At 43.3% G+C, this 20,436-nt stretch overlaps 2 protein-coding genes across 3 annotated transcripts in view; one reads left to right on the top strand and one right to left on the bottom strand.

Moving 5' to 3' along the window:
• The window catches only part of PSD3 (pleckstrin and Sec7 domain containing 3), a 295,706-nt gene that overhangs the window by 65,146 nt on the left and 210,124 nt on the right, over positions 1-20,436 (bottom strand). The window contains exon 9 of the mRNA XM_040243286.1: positions 1,744-1,814. Within this exon, the coding sequence (XP_040099220.1) occupies positions 1,744-1,814 (71 nt within the window). The remainder of the gene's footprint in view (positions 1-1,743; positions 1,815-20,436) is intronic.
• On the top strand, positions 15,965-17,537 carry LOC120865874 (heterogeneous nuclear ribonucleoprotein A3-like). Of its 2 annotated transcripts, XM_040243288.1 has the most exons (2): positions 15,965-16,001; positions 16,071-17,537. In XM_040243288.1, exons 1-2 carry the CDS (start codon positions 15,996-15,998, stop codon positions 17,136-17,138), a joined length of 1,074 nt encoding a protein of 357 aa, XP_040099222.1. In that variant the 5' UTR covers positions 15,965-15,995; the 3' UTR covers positions 17,139-17,537. The 2 variants fall into 2 exon arrangements, with proteins under 2 accessions (XP_040099222.1, XP_040099221.1); XM_040243287.1 differs by having other exon boundaries at positions 15,996-17,537.

The raw sequence follows: 20,436 nt of genomic DNA, 5'->3' as shown, positions 1-20,436 counted from the left end.
CCTAACCCTAAGCCCAACCCTAACCCTAAGCCCAACCCTAACCCTAATTAGGGAAACAAATGAGAGAGTGAAAAGGCCACCTATGGAATGGGAGAAAATGCCTGAAAACCATATATATGATAAGGAATTAATGTTCCAAATATGTAAGGAATTCTTATAACTCAATAACAAAAAACCAAATGACCTGATTAAAAAATGGTCAAAGGATCTGAACAGACAACACATATACGTTCAACAGGGATATGAAAAAAATGCTTAACCCCACTAATCATTAGGATTAGTGTAAATCACAATCAAGCATCCTTTCACAATCGTCAGGATAGCCATTGTTAAACAAAGCGTTTTAAAAATAACATGTTGAAATGCATGTGGAGAAACTGCAACTCCTGGGCATCGCTGGTGCAAATTTAAAATGGTTCAACTGCTATGGAAAACAGTACAGAGGTTTCTAGAAACATTTAAAGTAGGGCTACCATCCGACCCAGAAACTCCACTTCTGGGAACTGAAATCAGGATCTCAAGGAGACATCTGTACACCATGGTCTCTGAAGCACTGCTCACAGTAACCAAGAGGTGGGAACAACATAAACAGCCACGGACGGATGTAGAGAAAAAGAAGAGGAAGTGAACAATGGAACGCTGCTCGTCGCAAAAAAGAGGAAAATCCCGTCACATGCCGGCTGGACATTTAGGACGTTGTGTTCGGGGAAATCAGCCGGTCATGGATGAACACAGCTTGGTGCTACTTACGTAAAGCATCTGAGGGAGTCAAACTTATAGAACGGAGAGGAGAACGGTGGCTGCCAGGGGCCATCCATTGGTGGTGCTTGTCAGGCAAGATGGAAAGTGCAGAGACCTACTGCGCGACACGGTGCTTATAAAGTTAAGAACACTGCACTATTAACTTAAAATTTGATTGAGGGAGATCTCATGTTATGTTTTTTTAATCACATTAAAAAGAAAAAATATTTCCTAACAGTCACCACCGAGGGCAGTGTTCTCACACTTCCCGAGCCTCCCTTCACTGCGGAGCTAGAGTCCAGCTGGGCCCTGGGAGGGGATGCACCTTCTCCGGGTCAAGACTCGACTTCCCCACCTCCACACACAGAACTAGCGAGGATGGGCTCCAGGGACTACCCTGCAGAGGCCAGAACATGCCAACTGGATACCAAACTAAATTCCAGATCTGAGGACTAGAAGAAAGGATCCTGCCAGGAAATGGTCTGGTCAAACACCTACCCAGGTAAGTGGAATACGCTTGCATTGTTAAATATCAGGGCTTGAATGAAAACGTGTTTCTAGATTTAGGTAGGATCCAAACAAAGATAAATAACTAAATAGGGATGTAAGGGATATAACTTCATATTATAAATATCCACTGAAACAAGTGTTACCACAATCTGTACCTGAACAGACAAGTCTAATGTATCAACTTATATTCAACATTTCTAATTGAGTGTATCAGAACACAGCTCATCCATTCCCTCTGATCACACACACTCATATATACATGTATATAATCTTTTATATTTATAAAATGTAATATATATACATATATAAATAAATAATTTCCAAAACAACTTTTTTCACCAGAAACAAAAAATCTAAAAAACAGTTTAGACATCAATTAAACAGTCTTTCTGTTTGATGTGGCCTCTTTGTACAAAGTGAATATTTTCCAGGTAACTTGTCTAATTATCAGTCCATAAAGTTCTGTGGGCTTCCTTTCTTATCTACTTTTACCTTTTGCAGGTAAAGCACTGTTCCCTTTAGCACAGCATAAAAGGTCTTCCATCCTCGCTTGCCTCTTGGAGCTAGAAAAGGAAAACAAATGGGAAAATTTAATTTGACAGAAATTTGCATTTTAGAAAGAGAATCTGAAATGTCAATGTGGTAACTGTTCTCCAACGCTCCTGGTTTATTTGCTACCGAGACTAACACGGCTCAGCGGTGGAGAATTGGCCTGCAATGCAGGAGCAGCAGGAGAGTCGGGTTCGATCTCCGGGTCGGGAAGATCCCCAGGAGAAGGCAATGGCAGCCCACTTCAGTATTCTTGCCTGGAAAATTCTATGGACAGAGGAGCCTGTCGGGCTGCAGTCCATAGGGTCCTAAAGAGCCAGATACGACTGAAGCAACTTAGCGTCCATGCACAAAATTAATAATAACTAAAATTTTCTTGAGCCTCACTGTGTAATAGGCAGTATTATCTCATTTAATCCTCACACTAGCCCTGTGAGGTAGGTACTCTTCCCCTTGTCTTTCTATGAAACTGAAGCACAGAGAGTGACCTGCTCATGATCACATGACTAGGAAGAGAGGCAGGAATCGGAACCCAGGCGGTAAGGCTCTGCGGTTCGTGCTCCGGCGGAGATAACTTAACGACTGGAAAAGCAAGTGGCATGTTGGAAATACATGTTAATCTAAGGGCTCATGAACCAGCGCCTTCATGGCTTCATCAGAGTTTCTGAGACATAAGAAAAAAGTCTCAGAATACAAAAGGACTCCTCTTGGCCTTTCTCCCACACATCGACCAGCCCAATTGTAACTTTAATTATTACTCCTGTGGTAACCTGTAAGACCTCTCCAGCAGGTGCTGCCACACTGTAACATGGTTTTGTTTTGTTTTTTGTCTAAATGCCTCTGAGTAGGCTGTGAATAACCCGAGAACAAGATCCTTCATCTTCAGAATTCACAGAACCTAGCATAATGCAAGGCAGACATGAGGCACCTTCATAAAAATTCTCCAAGAGAATTTTCTTTCAGAAGTCCTTACAATCCCCATCTTTGTATTTTCCTGGAGTATAAAGTAGAATTTCTGTATTGACTTACATAAAACTTTACAGATTATCCTAAAGTAAAAGCACAGATTAGCAGAACAGTTTACTATTTATTCTTAATCTTAATAAAATTAAAATCCATAACCAGAAAAGGTTATTACCTTTCTCTAAACGTGTCTACTCAACATGTAGGAAGGGCATTTATTCTTATTCTGTTATCAAATATTTGACTGCCTTTAACCTGGATGGTGAATAAATCAGAAAGCGCATTATTTTCAACCACATCTTTTAAGTGTCCTTTGACTGAAGAAACCTTAAGCTTGGAAACCAGGTGAACAGCCACCTACAGAATACAGGTGCTCCTGCCAATACCATACTGAGATATCCACCTGGCAAAATTAAAAAAAAAAAAAAAAAAGGACTCAAAACATCCGCTCTGCAGGTTTCCAGGGGAAATTAAAAAGAAAAAAATCATCCCATATGTCTCCACCATGTAAGGTTTAAAAATGTGCACTCAAAAATAAATGATCAAAAAATGTATACCATAATCTTCTTTATAAAGGAAAAAGAGTAGCGACTATAAAGAAAGCCACAGATCACTCTACGTATACATGAAGTAATGGCTGGGTGCACTGCTAACAGACGTCAGGTTCTGACCCGGGCCGTGTGAGAGCAGTGCGCCTGGAAGCGGCCGACGGCTGCAGGAGCTGCCGTGGTGCAGGAGAGAGGCGGCTGGCGTGCTGGGCCGTCAGGCTGGAAGGCCGACCACCTCGTCTCAGACCTCTCCTCTCACCCACCAGCCTTCGCTTGATCACTCCTGACCAGTCCCCCAGCCTCTCAGGACTTCAGCGGCTTCATTTTAAAATGTGGATAATTCATATAACTTAAAACAAAACACTGGCTTAATGCTGGAAAAGAACTCAGACAAATCCTTCTGTTTTCTATAGGAAGAATGGAGGGGCTGGATTTGAAAGGCTGTTCCCAAAGCCCTAAAACTAATTTAGTGGCATTTTGAGATTCCTTCCGTTCAAAGATTTACATATCCATTTTTCTGCTTTTCAGGTAGAAATCTATTAATTTGTTACTAAGGTTGTTGCCCTAGAATCAGACCTCTGTTCCTCCCCTCAAATGGAAACCAACTCCTCTCATTGAAGTTTCAGGAGGAGGCTCCAAAGAGAAAAACAAGAACTAGTTAGAACCAAGTAAACCCAAGATGGTGGAAGATTTGACTTCCAGTGACTTTGAGCCATATTAGCTAGATGGCACACCCACTGGCCCCAGGACAGTTGACAATCGCCATGATGACAACTGCAATTAGAAAAGACCCTGATGCTGGGAAAGATTGAAGGCAGGAGGAGAAGGGTCAACAGAGGACGAGATGGTTGGATGGCATCAGCGACTCAATGGACGTGAATTTGAGCAAGCTCTGGAAGGTGGTGATGGACAGGGAAGCCTGGCGTGCTGCAGTCCATGGGGTCGCAAAGAGCTGGACACGACTGAAAGACTTAACAGCAACAACCGTTGCAAAGCCCTTACAAGGACAGAAAAGGAGGGCTGCATGAGGTTGGGATACAAACCTCACCCCTGTTTATGAATACTCCTCCCTCTCTTTCCAGTCTTACCTTTAACCTCGACTCTCCTATATACATCGTATCTGCCTGAATGGGGTTGAGAAGTTGGTTTGCTCGCCAAGTTCTGGCTTCTTTCCATTCTTTGGCCATTGAATAAAGCCTGTGCTGTCCCAACAGCTGTCCCAACGTCCTAAAGGCTGTGCGAACCCAAGCAGATAAAGAATGTCCTTGATGGAGACAAGGAGTCTCCATCTGGGTTAGGACCCAGCGTGGGTCTAGCGCACCAGTTTGGTTCCAAATTCATGCACCTGCTCAGGAAAACTTTTAACAGGTCTTCACCGTTGCCACACTAAGCTGAGCAGAAATGGATCCCAGCTAAACTGCGATCTAAAGCCACCTGGCGGTGACATGCCAAGTCTGCCGCTGCTGCTGCTGAGTCGCTTCAGTCGTGTCCGGCTCTGTGCGGCCCCAGAGACGGCAGCGCACCAGGCTCCCCCGTCCCTGGGATTCTCCAGGCAAGAACACTGGAGTGGGTGGCCATGGCCTTCTCCAATGCAGGAAAGTGAAAAGTGAAAGTGAAGTCGCTTACTTCGTGTCCGACTCTTCGCGACCCCATGGGCTGCAGCCCACCAGGCTGCTCTGTCCATGGGATTTTCCAGGCAAGAGGACTGGAGTGGGGGGCCATTGCCCTCTCCGGATGCTAAGTCAGGGAGCAGTAACCCTGTATTCCATGCTCTGTCTTTCCAGTTCCCACAAAGGTTTAAAACTTAATCCTGTTTTTGGTCAGTTATAACTTAGTTGTTCAGTCCACACCACAATGCTAAGAATAAGACACTATTATTATTTCCATTTTACAGTTGGAACAGTATGGGTCCAAACAGGTGGAATTCAGGGAAGAAAGGGACCATGGTGCATGAGATCAGGCTGGAAAGGCTTAGAAGCAGCCTCAGTGGCCCTGATTGTAAAGCCACACACACACACAGAGTGTGGCTATGGCTTCACATCCTCACAAGGAGCACTGTTCCTCATGAGGACAACTGCAGAAGAGTTAAATCTGATGTCACAACACACGTATCATTAAGTACAGAAGGCTGGGGAAAGAGTTGTAACTCCTTTTGGAACGAACATGGCGGGAGGAATGAGTGGGGTTACTGGCTGGGCCCTGGATGGATCCTATTGAGGGACCCTAACACCAGGACAGTCGGCGGATGTATTTTAACAAATAGTTGCATGCCTACTGTGAAAAGGTGCGTGCTGAACTTGATCAAAAGACACTGCTTTGTGCACCGGTCTATGCTTTCAAGGCTATTTTTAACATGCATACTTGGAGTCCAAAGACCGCTTTCCTTCTCAAAAAATAAGAGGATATTTTAACTCTCATCAACTGCCTCCAGCCTAACATGAAAACAGGGTCTATTGCTTTTGTTTTCGGCTACCTTAATAGACATTTTCCATGGATGGCCGCTGTCTCTTTAGATTTCCCCTCAGGGTTTACTGTTACCTTCGTTTGTTACTTCTGCATCTCGGGTTGGTTTTGGAGGCCATTTTCACCTACCTCTTGGAATCTATACTTAGAAGTTCTTTTAGTGAGAATCTTTTGGTGGTAAATATTTTTTATTTTTCATATAAAAATGTCTTTCTTTCATTAAAAATTGTAGGTGGACAATTAACTTTTTCCTATGAATATATTACTTCCTGTCACATGTAGGTTCAGCTTGCTTGGGCTTCCCATTTATCATCTCCAAACACTTGCAGTGATTATATGCTGAACACAGTCTCTCCATTGTCTCCTCTATTGAAACTCCTGCTACACTGACTTTTCAGTCTATCCCATCGGGAGCTTCCCACTCCCAATCCTTCTGTACTCTGTACTACAAGCTGCGGGTTTTACCTCCAGTCCTCCTGGAGCACCCAGATCCACAGATGTCCTCAGAGCTCAGCCGCCCCAGGGGTAGCTCACCTGCTAGATTTGTATTCATTCCCACCTCGTTGTTACTGGCTCATCTACTGCTTTAAAAGGTGTTTAAAAATGTTTCAATCACTTTTAGATGTTTTACAATGTACAAGTTTTGGAATTCTTAGGCCATCATATTAGCAAAAGGACTTTCCAGTTCTTTATTTAAAGAATTTATTCACATATTTTATAATCTAGAATTCATTTGTAATAGGATAAGGAGATAAGGTTCGTGACATTGTACAGGAGACAGGGATCAAGACCATTCCCATGGAAAAGAAATGCATAAAAAGCAAAATGGCTGTCCAGGGAGGCCTTACAAATAGCTGTGAAAGGAAAAGAAGCGAAAAGCAAAGGAGAAAAGGAAAGATATAGGCATCTGAATGCAGAGTTCCAAAGAATAGCAAGAAGAGATAAGAAAGACTTCCTCAGCGATCACTACAAGGAAATAGAGGAAAACAACAGAATGGGAAAGACTAGAGATCTCTTCAAGAAAATTAGAGATACCAAGGGAAGATTTCATGCAAAGATCAGCTCGATAAAGGACAGAAATGGTATGGACCTAACAGAAGCAGAAGAAATTAAGAAGAGGTGGCTGGAAGACATGGAAGAACTGTACAAAAAAGATCTGCATGACCCAGATAATCACTATGGTGTGATCACTCACCTAGAGCCAGACATCCTGGAATGTAAAGTCAAGTGGGCCTTAGAAAGCATCACTATGAACAAAGCTAGTGGAGGTGATGGAATTCCAGTGGAGCTATTTCAAATCCTGAAAGATAATGCTGTGTAAGCGCTGCACTCAATATGCCAGCAAATTTGGAAAACTCAGCAGTGGCCACAGGACTGGAAAAAGTCACTTTTCATTCCAATCACAAAGAAAGGCCATGCCAAAGAATGCTCAAACTACCGCACAATTGTACTCATCTCACATGTTAGTAAAGTAATGCTCAAAATTCTCCAAGCCAGGCTTCAGCAATACGTGAACCGTGAGCTTCCATAAGTTCAAGCTGGTTTTAGAAAAGGCAGAGGAACCAGAGATCAAATTGTCAACATCCGCTGGATCATTGAAAAAGCAAGAGAGTTCCAGAAAAATATCTACTTCTGCTTTATTGACTATGCCAAAGCCTTTGACTGTGTGGATCACAATAAACGATAGAAAATTCTGAAAGAGGTGGGAATACCAGACCACCTGACCTGCTTCTTGAGAAACCTGTATGCAGGTCAGGAAGCAACTGTTAGAACTGGACATGGAACAACAGGCTGGTTCCAAATCGGGAAAGGAGTACATCAAGGCTGTATATTTTCACCTTGCTTATTTAACTTATATGCAGAGTATATCATGAGAAACGCTGGACTGGGAGAAGCACAAGCTGGAATCAAGATTGCCAGGAGAAACAGCAATAACCTCAGATATGCAGATGACACCACCCTTATGGCAGAAAGTGAAGAGGAACTAAAAAGCCTCTTGATGAAAGTGAAAGAGGAGAGTGAAAAAGTTGGCTTAAAGCTCAACACTCAGAAAACGAAGATCATGGCATCTGGTCCTATCACTTCATGGGAAATAGATGGGGAAACAGTGGAAACAGTGAGAGACTTTATTTTGGGGGCTCCAAAATCACTGCACATGGTGATTGCAGCCATGAAATTAAAAGACACTTACTCCTTGGAAGGAAAGTTATGACCAACCTAGATAGCATATTCAAAACCAGAGACATTACTTTGCCAACAAATGTCCGTCTAGTCAAGGCTATGGTTTTTCCAGTGGCCATGTATGGATGTGAAAGTTGGACTGTGAAGAAAGCTGAGCACCGATAAATGGATGCATTTGAACTGTGGTGTTGGAAAAGACTCTTGAGAGTCCCTTGGACTGCAAGGAGATCCAACCAGTCCATTCTAAAGCAGATCAGTCCTGAGTATTCTGTGGAAGGACTGATGCTGAAGCTGAAACTCCAGTACCTTGGCTACCTCATGCAAAGAGTTGACTCATTGGAAAAGACCCTGATGCTGGGAAAGATTGGGGGCAGGAGGAGAAGGGGCCGACAGAGGATGAGATGGCTGGATGGCATCACCGACTTGATGGACATGAGTTTGAGTGAACTCCGGGAGTTGGTGGTGGACAGGGAGGCCTGGCGTGCTGTGATTCATGGGGTCGCAGAGTAGGACATGACTGAGAGATTGAACTGAACTGAACTGAACTGAAGGAGATAAGAGGTGCAGACCAGATGAGCAACACTAGAACGCGGAACACCAGTGAGGAGGCTACTACAACCACCGACACGAGAGAAAAAGCCCACAATGTGGATAGAGGTGCACAGTCAAGACGAAGACCTGGACAGGGAGAGGCAGCCACACCACGTGCTCTGAGCACTGGGCAAGCACTGTAGATGCCCTATTCGATCCAAACAACCCTTTCAGTTAGGCTTCCCTGCCTCTAGTTTACGTTGTGGTTTCCATTAACTACATTTGCTGTTCTGAAAGGAGGAAGCTACTGAGCGGGCTACCTGTGTTTGGATTTCAAAGTAGCCAATTAGCGCAGTTTAGACAAGGAAGTGTGTTCTACAGATATATTCAGGGGAAACTTCCAGTGGCAATCCTTTGCAAGGTTGGGCCTGCTACTCCAGTAAAATAAACACAGTGGGCAGGGACGGAGAAGACAGGACGGGGGTGGGGGTGGGGGTGGGGGGCAAGTCAGGTGTGTTCTCTCGTCTCACTGACGCCTTACGGCATCCGGGCTCACCACGGTGAAGCTCGGACCGGAGGCAGGGCCCTGCGTCTGCCCTCTGGACGCTACTCGCCCAGCACTTTGCAGCGCAGTCACAACTCCAGCAGCAGCGAGAGCAGCGGCTGACATTGTTGAGAACACAACTGTTTTAAGCACTGCTCCAAAAGTGGATGTGTGGGAAAACGGTCCAAAACTGAAGCCCACGGCTCCATACTCTTCATTTCGCAGACATGGACTCCGAGGTTTCACTAACCGGTACCACTAGGTACACCAGTGCCCTGCTCACTTTTACTCGGGTTTGTGTGCAGGGAAAGACGGGTCAGACCAGACTCAGCAGCAGCGACTGGATTAACTCTGAGATTCAGGGGGGATATTCAGATGAATACAAGAAACAAAAAAAGTCAACAGGCCTCTGATTATTCTACATCTCTCTCTCTCTCTCTCTCTCACACACACACACACACACACACACACACACACACACACTCTACACATTTCTGCAAAAGAGAAACTGGCAGTTGTTCCAAACCTAAGTGGTAGTGGAACTATCATTAAATCTCCAACACTGTAAACCAGTTCTTCTTAATGTCCTGATCTCATCTTTATTATATATTTGAAGAAGTCTTCTTGGAAATACAAAATACAGTGAACAATATTTTGGCTTCAGTTATTACCAGTGATCTTTAAAAAACAGTTAAATGTACAATTGAGAATGAAAGCACAGCTGTCACCCTTTTTTCACGAAGAGGAAGGTATGAAATACTCCCAAGCAATGACATATTCAGTGAAGATTAATGATGGTAGATAGTTATTTGTTTTTCATGTATTTTTATATTAGGTACTATTTATGTATTTTTATTTACTGTTTTATTTTATTAATTCATCAAAAGGTATAAGCTTCATGCAGAGGTTTTATCTGCATGCTGTTCTCTAAGTTCTCAGCTCAACTGGGAGCAGATTGCGCTTAAGATCTTACTGTTACAACGTTTCTATCTTCATCAGAATCTCGCCCTATTTTTGGCCTCTCCTCACTGCGGGTTCCCTGACTACCTACTTTTTTCTTTTCTTCAAGTTTAATATCAGACAGACTTAAGAAGCATAGAAAGACATAGTAGGTACAGTTCTTTTCTTTTAATACATTTAACCTTTCTTTCCTGTCTGTTGGCTTGAAAAACGTTCTTCCATTGCCCTAGTAAAGTGACAAAAATATCATTTTTCCCCCAAATAGTAGAGGAGAAAGTAAGCCATATCCACATTGATGAGAAAGAATTCCTTAAGTTATGGCTTGAAGGATCACAATGCAGGCCCTGCCAGGCTAGGCCACAAGGGAAATTTAAGGACATAACAGTTTCATGTAAAATATTTTTAATTTCCGTATGGCAATAGGGAAATACATTTACAATATAGGGAGGGAGGGGATGTATGTACAATCATGGCTGATTTGCATTGCTGTGCTTCCCGGGTGGCTCAGTGGCAAAGAACACACCTGCAGTGCAGAAGACGCGGGAGACTCAAGTTCAAGCCCTGGGTGGGGAAGATCCCCTGGAGGAGGGCGTGGCAACCCACTCCAGTATTCTTGCCTGGGAAATCCCATGGGCAGAGGAGCCTGGTGGGCTACAGTCCAAGCAGTCAAAAAGAGTCAGACACAACTGGACTGACTGAGTACGTGGCAGAAACCAAGACAACATTGTAAAAATTAAAAAAAAAAAGTTTATACATATATATATTTATATATACACACACATATATATGATGCCATACCAATGAGGCCATTCCAAAATAAATCTAGTACCTTGCTGAACTTGGAGACAAAGACGTGCTCAGTAAAAGCCTTTCTACACTGTACAACTGGGACACGTCTGTATGAGATTTGTAAAAGGTACACGGCATTTCCAAAGTTTCATTCCCTAGTGACTGTCTGAAAACTGGGCAGAATTCTTAGAGTATCTCTCTTATAGCATGAAGAGATATGCTACCTTGGCAGGAAGCAAGCTGACAGAGTGACAGCTCTACGTCACTGAGGCAGCTGGAGGTCCACCCAGGCAGGGGTGGAGGTGGGATTTGCTTTCCATGATGGGTGTGCAAAGGATTTAGATAAATTCAGGGATGACAGCCCTCCCTACAAACCATTATGTGAAGTTAAGGGTAATCCTTTTATATTAATCTCTAATTTCCCTTCATAAAATATCCTCAGGCACCACCATAAGAAGTACTGCTTATGTGTTCAGTCAATTACTTTAATCGCTCCGTCATGTCTGACTCTTTGCGACCCCATGAATCGCAGCACGCAAGGCTTCCCTGTCCATCAGCAACTCCTGGAGCTTGTTCAAACTCACGTCCATCGAGTCAGTGATGCCATTCAGCCATCTCATCCTCTGTCGTCCCCTTCTCCTCCCGCCTTCAATCTTTCCCAGCATCAGGGTCTTTTCCAATGAATCAGTTATGTGCAGCAGGTGGCCTAAGTATTGGAGCTTCAGCTTTAGCATCAGTCCTTCCAGTGAATACTCAGGACTGATTACCTTTAGGATGGACTGGTTGGATCTCCTTGCAGTCCAAGGGACTCTCAAGAGTTTTCCAAAACCACAGTTCAAAAGCATCAATTCTTCAGTGCTCAGCTGGGCTTCCCTGATAGCTTAGTTGGTAAAGAATTGGCCAGCAATTCAGGAGCCCCCAGTTCGGTTCCTAGGTTGGAAAGATCACTGGAGAAGGGACAGACTACCCACTCCAGTATTCTTGGGCTTCCCTGGTGGCTCAGCTGGTAAAGAATCTGCCCATAATACGGGAGACCTGGGTTCGATCCCTGAGTTGGGAAGATCCCCTGGAGAAGTAGCTAAAGCTACTCAAGGGAGAGGCTACCCACTCGTCTTCTGGCCTGGAAAATTCCATGGACCATATAGTCCATGGGGTCACAAAGAGTCAGACACGACTGAGTGACTTTCACTTCACTTCAGCTTTCTTTATGGTCCAACTCTCACAGTGCTCTTACCTAGAATATCCCATGGAGGGAAGAACCAGGTAGGCTACAGTCCATGAGGTCGCAAAGAGTCAGACACCACTGAGTACTTTCACTCACATCCATACATGACTACTGGAAAAACCATAGCTTTGACTAGACGGAACTTTGTCAGCAAAGTAATGTCTCTGCTTTTTAATATGCTGTCTAGGTTTATCATAGCTTTGCTTCCAAGAAGAAAGTGTCTTTTAATTTCATGGCTGCAGTCACCATCTGTGGTGATTTTGGAGCCCAAGAAAATAAAGTCTATCACTTAATTTTTCTGAGTGTGTGTTAGTTGCTCAGTCGTGTCTGGCTCTTTGCGACCCCATGTACTATAGCCCACCAGGCTCCTCTATCCATGGGATTCTCCAGGCAAGAATACTAGAGTGGGGTGCCAGTTCCTTCTCCAACCGCAAGAAGTACTATTAAATCTTAACTGAGTAACTCAGACACTCAGATTTCTACTTAAAGCAATGAATCCCAGCTATGCACAACAGAAGTTACCTTTGGGAGAAAATTCACACACTATTAAGCAAGTGATAGTGTTAATTATCCCCAGGTTTATAACAGAGTGGTAGAAATAAAACAGTACTATTACTATCTTATATTTCTAAATAATTTACCTTTGAAACATTTAAGGCAATTTACACATTTCAAAAATATTAGTTAATCTTTATAATCTTTCTTTACGACTGAGAGCTGTTGTATGCCATCAACTCTATTTTATAGAAGGAAAAACTGGGGCAGCCTTAAAGGAACCAGAAGTACAACATATACCTATGGTTTTTCCATGAAAAAATATCTCTTTTTCATAACAGAAACAGGTTTATGTTATTGGTAGAGAACAGAACCTGAAACATGAGAACTGGAAGAATAGACTCCTCCCAGGATGCCCCTGGCAGGCTGAGGTTGACTCTGGATGTTATTCTATTCCTTTAAGAAGTCAAGACTCTTACCCTAAATCGATCTTTCTGGAATGGCAGTAAGTACTTGGACCGAGAGCCTGGATTTTGTTCACACCCTTATGTCTACTGTTTCTCTGATTTTCAACAAGTTGCCTAACATCTCTGGTTATAAAATATAACACCATAACATACTATAATTACTTTATGATGTTGTTCATTAAGGTTATTAAGGACACAAGCCCTACCCCTAAAGAGTTCACCTTATCAGTGAAACTTAATACAACATGATAAGCCGTATAAATCAATGGTAGCAGGGCACTAACCCCAAAAAATCACCGTGGGGGTTTGCAGTAGGTAAAGAGGGGAGGAAGCCACTGACTCTACAAGTGAGTAGGACTGAGGAGTCAGAGAAGACTCTAAGTGAGGATTTAGTTTTTAGCAAGACTTTGAAGGGGAAAAACGAGGAGTTTTCTTTTGACCTCCACCTTCTCTACAGTATCTTTGGACTAAGACACTGAATCAAAGTGTAGATCTCAATTACATAAGTCTCGTAACACTGCTCACCACCATCCTTTATCAGGATGACCTCTCGACAAAAGCCAGCACAACATTTTTCACAGAAAGAACATAGTTGAAATTCTGATTTCACCTGAGTGACTGTGGGCAGGTCAAGGTCAGTCTTTCCATGTGTCACTTACTGCCTCGGTAAAATAATAATAAACCGATACCTACTTCATAACGGTTTTCTGAAAATTAAATGAGTTAATGTATGTGAATCTTTTTAAGTATATATTTTTATTGTTAGGGATAATGTCTGCTAAAAGAAAATGCACCCAATTTCCATGCTAAAACACAGAGACTTAATTTTTAAAAATATCTTTCATGTATTCAGAAATTTTTCTTTGTTAGAGTCAGTATTTTGAGAAGAAATCCTCTGCCCCAGACATTACTGACACATTTTTAATAGAAAAGGGTACCCTTTCACCCTTAATCTAGCTGGGGGAGGATGGAGAGCAGCATATTCAGTAGCATAGCTGTGGTTTCTCTTTTGTCCCAGGTCCCGTCCTGTCTTGACACTGGAGACATCAAACATGAACGCCAACAGTGAAAGTGAACAATGGCAGGAGGAACAAAAGCTGATGGAGAAGTTTTACCCAAGTGTTACTAAAAAGCTGTAAATATGCACAGACCCCACTTACAAACAAACACCTTCCCTGCTTGGCTAGGAGATGGCTTCCCTGATCCCCAGAGGCACAGGGAGGGCATGAGGGTCTTGGGCTGACAAGCGGGGAGAAGAGGGCAGGACTTACAAGCATGCATCCTCACGAGCCGGCGGTTACAGGAAAGGGAGCAGGCAGCAAAGACAGAAAGGACTCGGAACACAGTTATGTTTCCAGGACAAACACACACTAGAGTCAAATACACTGTTTTAGGATTTTGATGGATGAATGACACCTCCCATTTCCTCCAGCTGCTCCAGGTACCAGACCCTTCGCCTCAGTCAGGTCTCTGCTCGGACATCACCTGCCCAGAGCCTCCCCATGCATGCTGCAATTTGCGGCTGCCCACTTCCTCCACTGTCTCCCCATCTTGGCTTTACTGTCCTCTCGGTCACTCAGCAGTCGCCTGAAATACCACTATCGATGTTTACCACTGAGCTCCCATTATACTACCTCCAAGCAAGCACTTGGAGTGGGACCAAGCAAGTGGATCTCCAAGCAAGTGCTTTGATTTGTTACTGTGTCCAGAGAGAAGATTAAAAGCTCAAAAAAGATGAAGAAAAGAATCAGACGTCCTAAACAGACATGTAGGTGATGCGACTCAACAAAAATTAATGAAACATATGATTTTCAGGTATATAATAATTCAGTTTATCTGCCTAAATTGCAAAATGATGACTACTATAAGGCTACTTATCATTTATCACCATACACTGCTGTTTTCTCTTGTGATGAAGATTTTTAAGATCTACCCTCTCAGTAACTTTCAAATATGTAATACAATGCTATTAACTATAGCCACCATGCTCATAATTCTTATAAACTGGAGGAAGATGCTGGAGAACTTGCTATTTTTAATAAATAGTTGGCCACCTTAAAAAGTTGGCCAATAGCAAAATGTTACTGAAGTTCAATAATTTCATTATATGTGAAAGGTATGAACACCAAACTCCAAGAAATATCAAGCATACTATTTTTTTTTTTACAATTTTGTGCACAATTTACAGAACTCATTTATTAAATTTATGTAAACCAATGTACTAAAATAAAATGTATCTTAAAAGCAAGGAATAAAACTTCCATATGACCCAGCAATCCCACTTTTGGGCATATACCCTGAGAAAACCATAAAAAAGACATGTCTACACCAATGTTTATAGCAGCACTAGTTATAATAGCTAGGGCATGGAAGCAACCTAGATGTCCTTGGATAGATGAATGGATAAAGAAGCTGTGGTATATGTATACAATGGAATATCACTCAGCCATGGAAAGCAACGAATGTGAGTCAGTTGAACTGAGGCGGATGAACCTAGAGTCTGTTATATAGAGTGAAGTAAGTCAGAAAGAGGAAACAAATATCATACATTAACATATACATATGGGATCTAGGAAAACGGTGCTGCTGCTGCTAAGTCACTTCAATCGTGTCCGACTCTGTGCCACCCCAGAGACGGCAGCTCACCAGGCTCTGCTTCCCCTGGGACTCTCCAGGCAAGAACACTGGAGTGCGTTGCCATTTCCTTCTCCAATGCATGAAAGTGAAAAGTGAAAGTGAAGTCGCTCAGTCGTGTCCGACCCTCAGTGACCCCATGGACTGCAGCCTACCAGGCTCCTCCGCCCATGGGATTTTCCAGGCAAGAGTACTAGAGTGGGGTGCCATTGCCTTCTCCGGAAAATGGTACTGATGAACCTAATTTGCAGGACAGGACTAGAGAGGCAGATATAGGGAACAGACTTATGGACACAGCCAGGGAAGGAGAGCGTGGGATGCATCGAGAGAGTAGCTCTGTCTTCCTCTCGGTCCTATACTGAACTCGAGTTGGAAGAGGCGAGTCCGGTCTCAAAATGGAGGTAAAACCGCTGCCTGGTCGCCCCCAGCCCGACTCCGGCCATCGCCATCGCCGCCGCCGGGGGGAAGAGGGTCATGATCCCAAGGAACCAGAGCAGTTGAGAAAGCTGTTTATTGGTGGTCTGAGCTTTGAAACCACAGATGATAGCTTAAGAGAGCATTTTGAGAAATGGGGCACACTTACAGATTGTGTGGTGATGAGAGACCCCCAAACGAAACGTCCCAGGGGCTTTGGTTTTGTGACTTACTCTTGTGTCGAAGAAGTGGATGCAGCAATGTGTGCTCGACCGCACAAGGTTGATGGGCGGGTAGTGGAACCAAAGAGAGCTGTTTCTAGAGAGGATTCTGTAAAGCCTGGTGCCCATCTAACAGTGAAGAAAATTTTTGTTGGTGGTATTAAAGAAGATACAGAAGAATATAATTTGAGAGACTACTTTGAAAAGTATGGCAAGATTGAAACCATAGAAGTTATGGAAGACAGGCAGAGTGGGAAAAAGAGAGGATTTGCTTTTGTAACTTTTGATGATCATGATACAGTTGACAAAATTGTTGTTCAGAAATACCACACTATTAATGGGCATAATTGTGAAGTGAAAAAGGCCTTTTCTAAACAAGAGATGCAATCTGCTGGATCACAAAGAGGTTGTGGAGGTGGATCTGGCAACTTTATGGGTCGTGGAGGAAACTTTGGAGGTGGTGGAGGTAACTTTGGCCGTGGTCGAAACTTTGGTGGAAGAGGAGGCTATGATGGTGGAGGTGGTGGCAGCAGAGGGACTTATGGAGGAGGTGATGGTGGATATAATGGATTTGGAGGTGATGGTGGCGACTATGGTGGTGGTCCTGGTTATAGTGGTAGAGGAGGTTACGGTGGTGGTGGACCAGGAGGATATGGAAACCAAGGTGGTGGATATGGTGGCGGTGGTAGAGGATATGATGGTTACAATGAAGGAGGAAATTTTGGAGGTAACTATGGTGGCGGTGGAAACTATAATGATTCTGGAAATTATAGTGGACAACAGCAGTCAAATTATGGACCCATGAAAGGGGGTAGTTTTGGTGGAAGAAGCTCGGGCAGTCCCTACGGTGGTGGTTATGGATCTGGTGGTGGAAGTGGTGGATATGGTAGCAGAAGGTTCTAAAAACTCAGAAGAAAAGGGCTACAGTTCTTAGCAGGAGAGAGAGTGAGGAGTTGTCAGGAAAGCTGCAGGTTACTTTGAGACAGTCGTCCCAAATGCGTTAGAGGAACTGTAAAAATCTGCCACAGAAGGAGCGATGATCCATAGTCAGAAAAGTTACTGCAGCTTAAACAGGAAACCCTTCTTGTTCAGGACTGTCATAGCCACAGTTTGCAAAAAGTGCAGTATTGATTAATGCAATGTAGTGTCGATTAGATGTACATTCCTGAGGTCTTTCATCTGTTGTAGCTTTGTCTTTTTCTTTTTCTTTTCATTACAGCAGGTATATTGCCCTGTAAATTGTGGTAGTGGTACCAGGAATGAAAAATTAAGGAATTTTTAACTTTTCAAAAAAAAAAAAAAGAGAGAGAGAGTAGCATTGATATATACATATTACGGTAAGTAAAACAGATGGTGGGAAGTTTCTGTATGACACAGGAAGCTCGACCTGGAGCCCCACGACAACCTAGAGGGATAGGAAGCAGGTGGGAGGGAGACTCAAGAGGAAGGGATATGTTATACTTGTGGTTGATTTACACTGATGTACGGCAGAAACTAACACAACACTGTAAAGCAATTATCCAATGAAAAATAAATTTTAAAAACTGATAAAGAGATAAAATAAATGTAAGGGTAAATTATTACAGTCCATCTGAGGACACAGGTAACTGCAGAATCAGAGAAGCTTGAATCTGGCTCACCAGGTGACACCAAATCAAGTTTCTTCAGCTTCACAGGCACCTTCTGACAAGGTCAGGGTCAAAGATTCTGCCGAGAGTGAATCTCTCTAAGTAGAATTAAAACAGGCTACTGAAATGGTAAAACAGCCCAAGCCCCACTGGCGCCCTGAAAGTGCCCCTGGGCAAAAGCTACTGCAAGTCAGACAAAAAGAATTCCCAGTGGCAAGGAAGAGCAGCCTGCAGAGTCTGTTCTCAGGGTGACAGCAGCCTGACGTTCTCCCCATTTGAGAGCCTCAGGAGATAATGCCAGCTCCTCTTTCTGAAATGCGGTCCCTGGCCGCCCCTAGAGACTGTGACACAGAGGCCAGCTAACAGCCCTCCGCCATGGACTGCATCTGAAGTGATGCTGCCAGTGTTTAGCTCTCAGCTCTTCCACCTCAGGCCAACCTCCTCCATTCGATTAGACTGCCAGTGCTTGGAAGAGCTTCCCCGATTCCCACCTTACTCTACACGGCCAACAGGACTGCATTCCAACAAGGACTGCAACAAGCAGCCTAAGTGCTGTTAAAACAACCTGCAACGTTTATCAACTCACTCCACCCGCAACTTATTTATGCTAAGAGGTTTTAAAGGCAGGTTTCATACCCACCACCTTATCATAAGTGATCTTTAAAAAAGACAACAGGCCCCAGATGGAGTCACCTGTGCTCAGCCCACCTCACCAGACCAAGGCTTATTAATACAACCTCCCTCAAGGAATGGTCTTCGCCACCTAGTCTGGACGCGTCTTGTCAGCACCAACAGGAGATCTCCCACAGAGGCCCTTTCCACCCCTAGAGGGACAGGAGGTGACCCCCATCCCCTCGTCCCTTCCCTCCTGCCTAGAAAAGCCTTCCGTTTTATACAGCTCCTCCGAGCTGGCAAGGCGGAATGCTGCCCAGCTGACTGATGGTTTAATAAAGCCAATTATACCTATAAATTTGTTTCATTGTATTTTTGTTATTGAACAGTCATTGTTTTTTACTGATAATCATTCTATGTGTTTGTTGTACCTTCTCCAATTTGTCTTTGTTTAGCAAACATTTTTCTGTATTTCAGACATCAGTATATTTCATTAAGCTTTTAAATATTCTATTGTATTAATGTTATATTTTAAGTAACAAATGTTTCACATAAAATATCGATTATTCCTGATAACTAAGTTATATCTGTCCACTGTCAATAACAAAAAACTTTTGTTGGTTATCTATTTTATTTTCTTCCAGTTATACATATTACGGAATATTGGGCAGTGTTCCCTGTGCCATACAGTAGGTCCTTGTTGGTTACCTATTTTAAATATAGCCGTGTGTGCACGTCTATCCCAAACTCCCAACCTATCCTTTCCCACTAGCCTGCTCCCCTGGTACCTGTAAGTTCATTCTCTACGTCTGGGAGTCTGTTTCTGCTTTGTAAATAAGTTCATTCATATGATATCACTTATATGCAGAATCTACTTCTGCCATTCTAATTTAACCCATTCTCATTAATGGCAAAAAAAAATGTTAAGTGAATTAAAAAAATAAGGAAAATAACAGAAATACACACACACACACACACACACACACACACACACACAGAAAAAAATATATAAAATCACTAAATACCAGAGAGAACAGTTTGGTATATAAGCTTCTAATCATTTTACTATGTACACACTTGCCACAAAACTATGATATCATACTTGTTTCCTTTAAACACTACTTCTTATATAATCACATGTCATTTAAAAACTGATTGCAAGAGTGATACTATATAGCTCTTGGTGGTCATTAAGCTGTTTCCAAGATACTGATTAAAAGATGCTTACTCTTTAGAAGGAAAGCTATGACCAACCTAGATAGCATATTGAAAAGCAGAGACATTACTCTGCCAACAAAGGTCCGTCTAGTCAAGGCTATGGTTTTTCCAGTGGTCATGTATGGATGTGAGAGTTGGACTGTGAAGAAAGCTGAGTGCCAAAGAATTGATGCTTTTGAACTGTGGTGTTGGAGAAGACTCTTGAGAGTCCCTTGGACGGCAAGGAGATCCAACCAGTCCATTCTGAAGGAGATCAGCCCGGGGATTTCTTTGGAAGGAATGATGCTAAAGCTGAAACTCCAGTACTTTGGCCACCTCATGCGAAGAGTTGACTCATTGGAAAAGACTCTGATGCTGGGAGGGATTGGGGGCAGGAGGAGAAGGAGATGACACAGGATGAGATGGCTGGATGGCATCACTGACTCGATGGGCGTGAGTCTGAGTGAACTCCGGGAGTTGGTGATGGACAGGGAGGCCTGGCGGGCTGAGATTCATGGGGTTGCAAAGAGTCGGACACGACTGAGTGACTGAACTGAACTGAAGATACTGATGGTGCTGCTGCTGCTAATATTCTGTCCCTAAAATAAGAATTAAGTTATTAGGGACTTCCCTGGTGGTCCAGTGGTTAAGAATCCAACTGCCCATGCAGTGGAGCTGGGTTCGATCCCTGGTCTGGGAAGATCCCACATGCTGCAGAGCAACCAAGTCTGTGCGCCACAACTGCTGAGCCCATTCTCCACAGT

The sequence above is a fragment of the Oryx dammah genome, unplaced genomic scaffold (assembly GCF_014754425.2).
Source record: "Oryx dammah isolate SB20612 unplaced genomic scaffold, SCBI_Odam_1.1 HiC_scaffold_7, whole genome shotgun sequence".
Classification (NCBI taxonomy): Eukaryota; Metazoa; Chordata; class Mammalia; order Artiodactyla; family Bovidae; genus Oryx; species Oryx dammah.
This window is presented reverse-complemented; position numbering and strand designations above follow the sequence as displayed.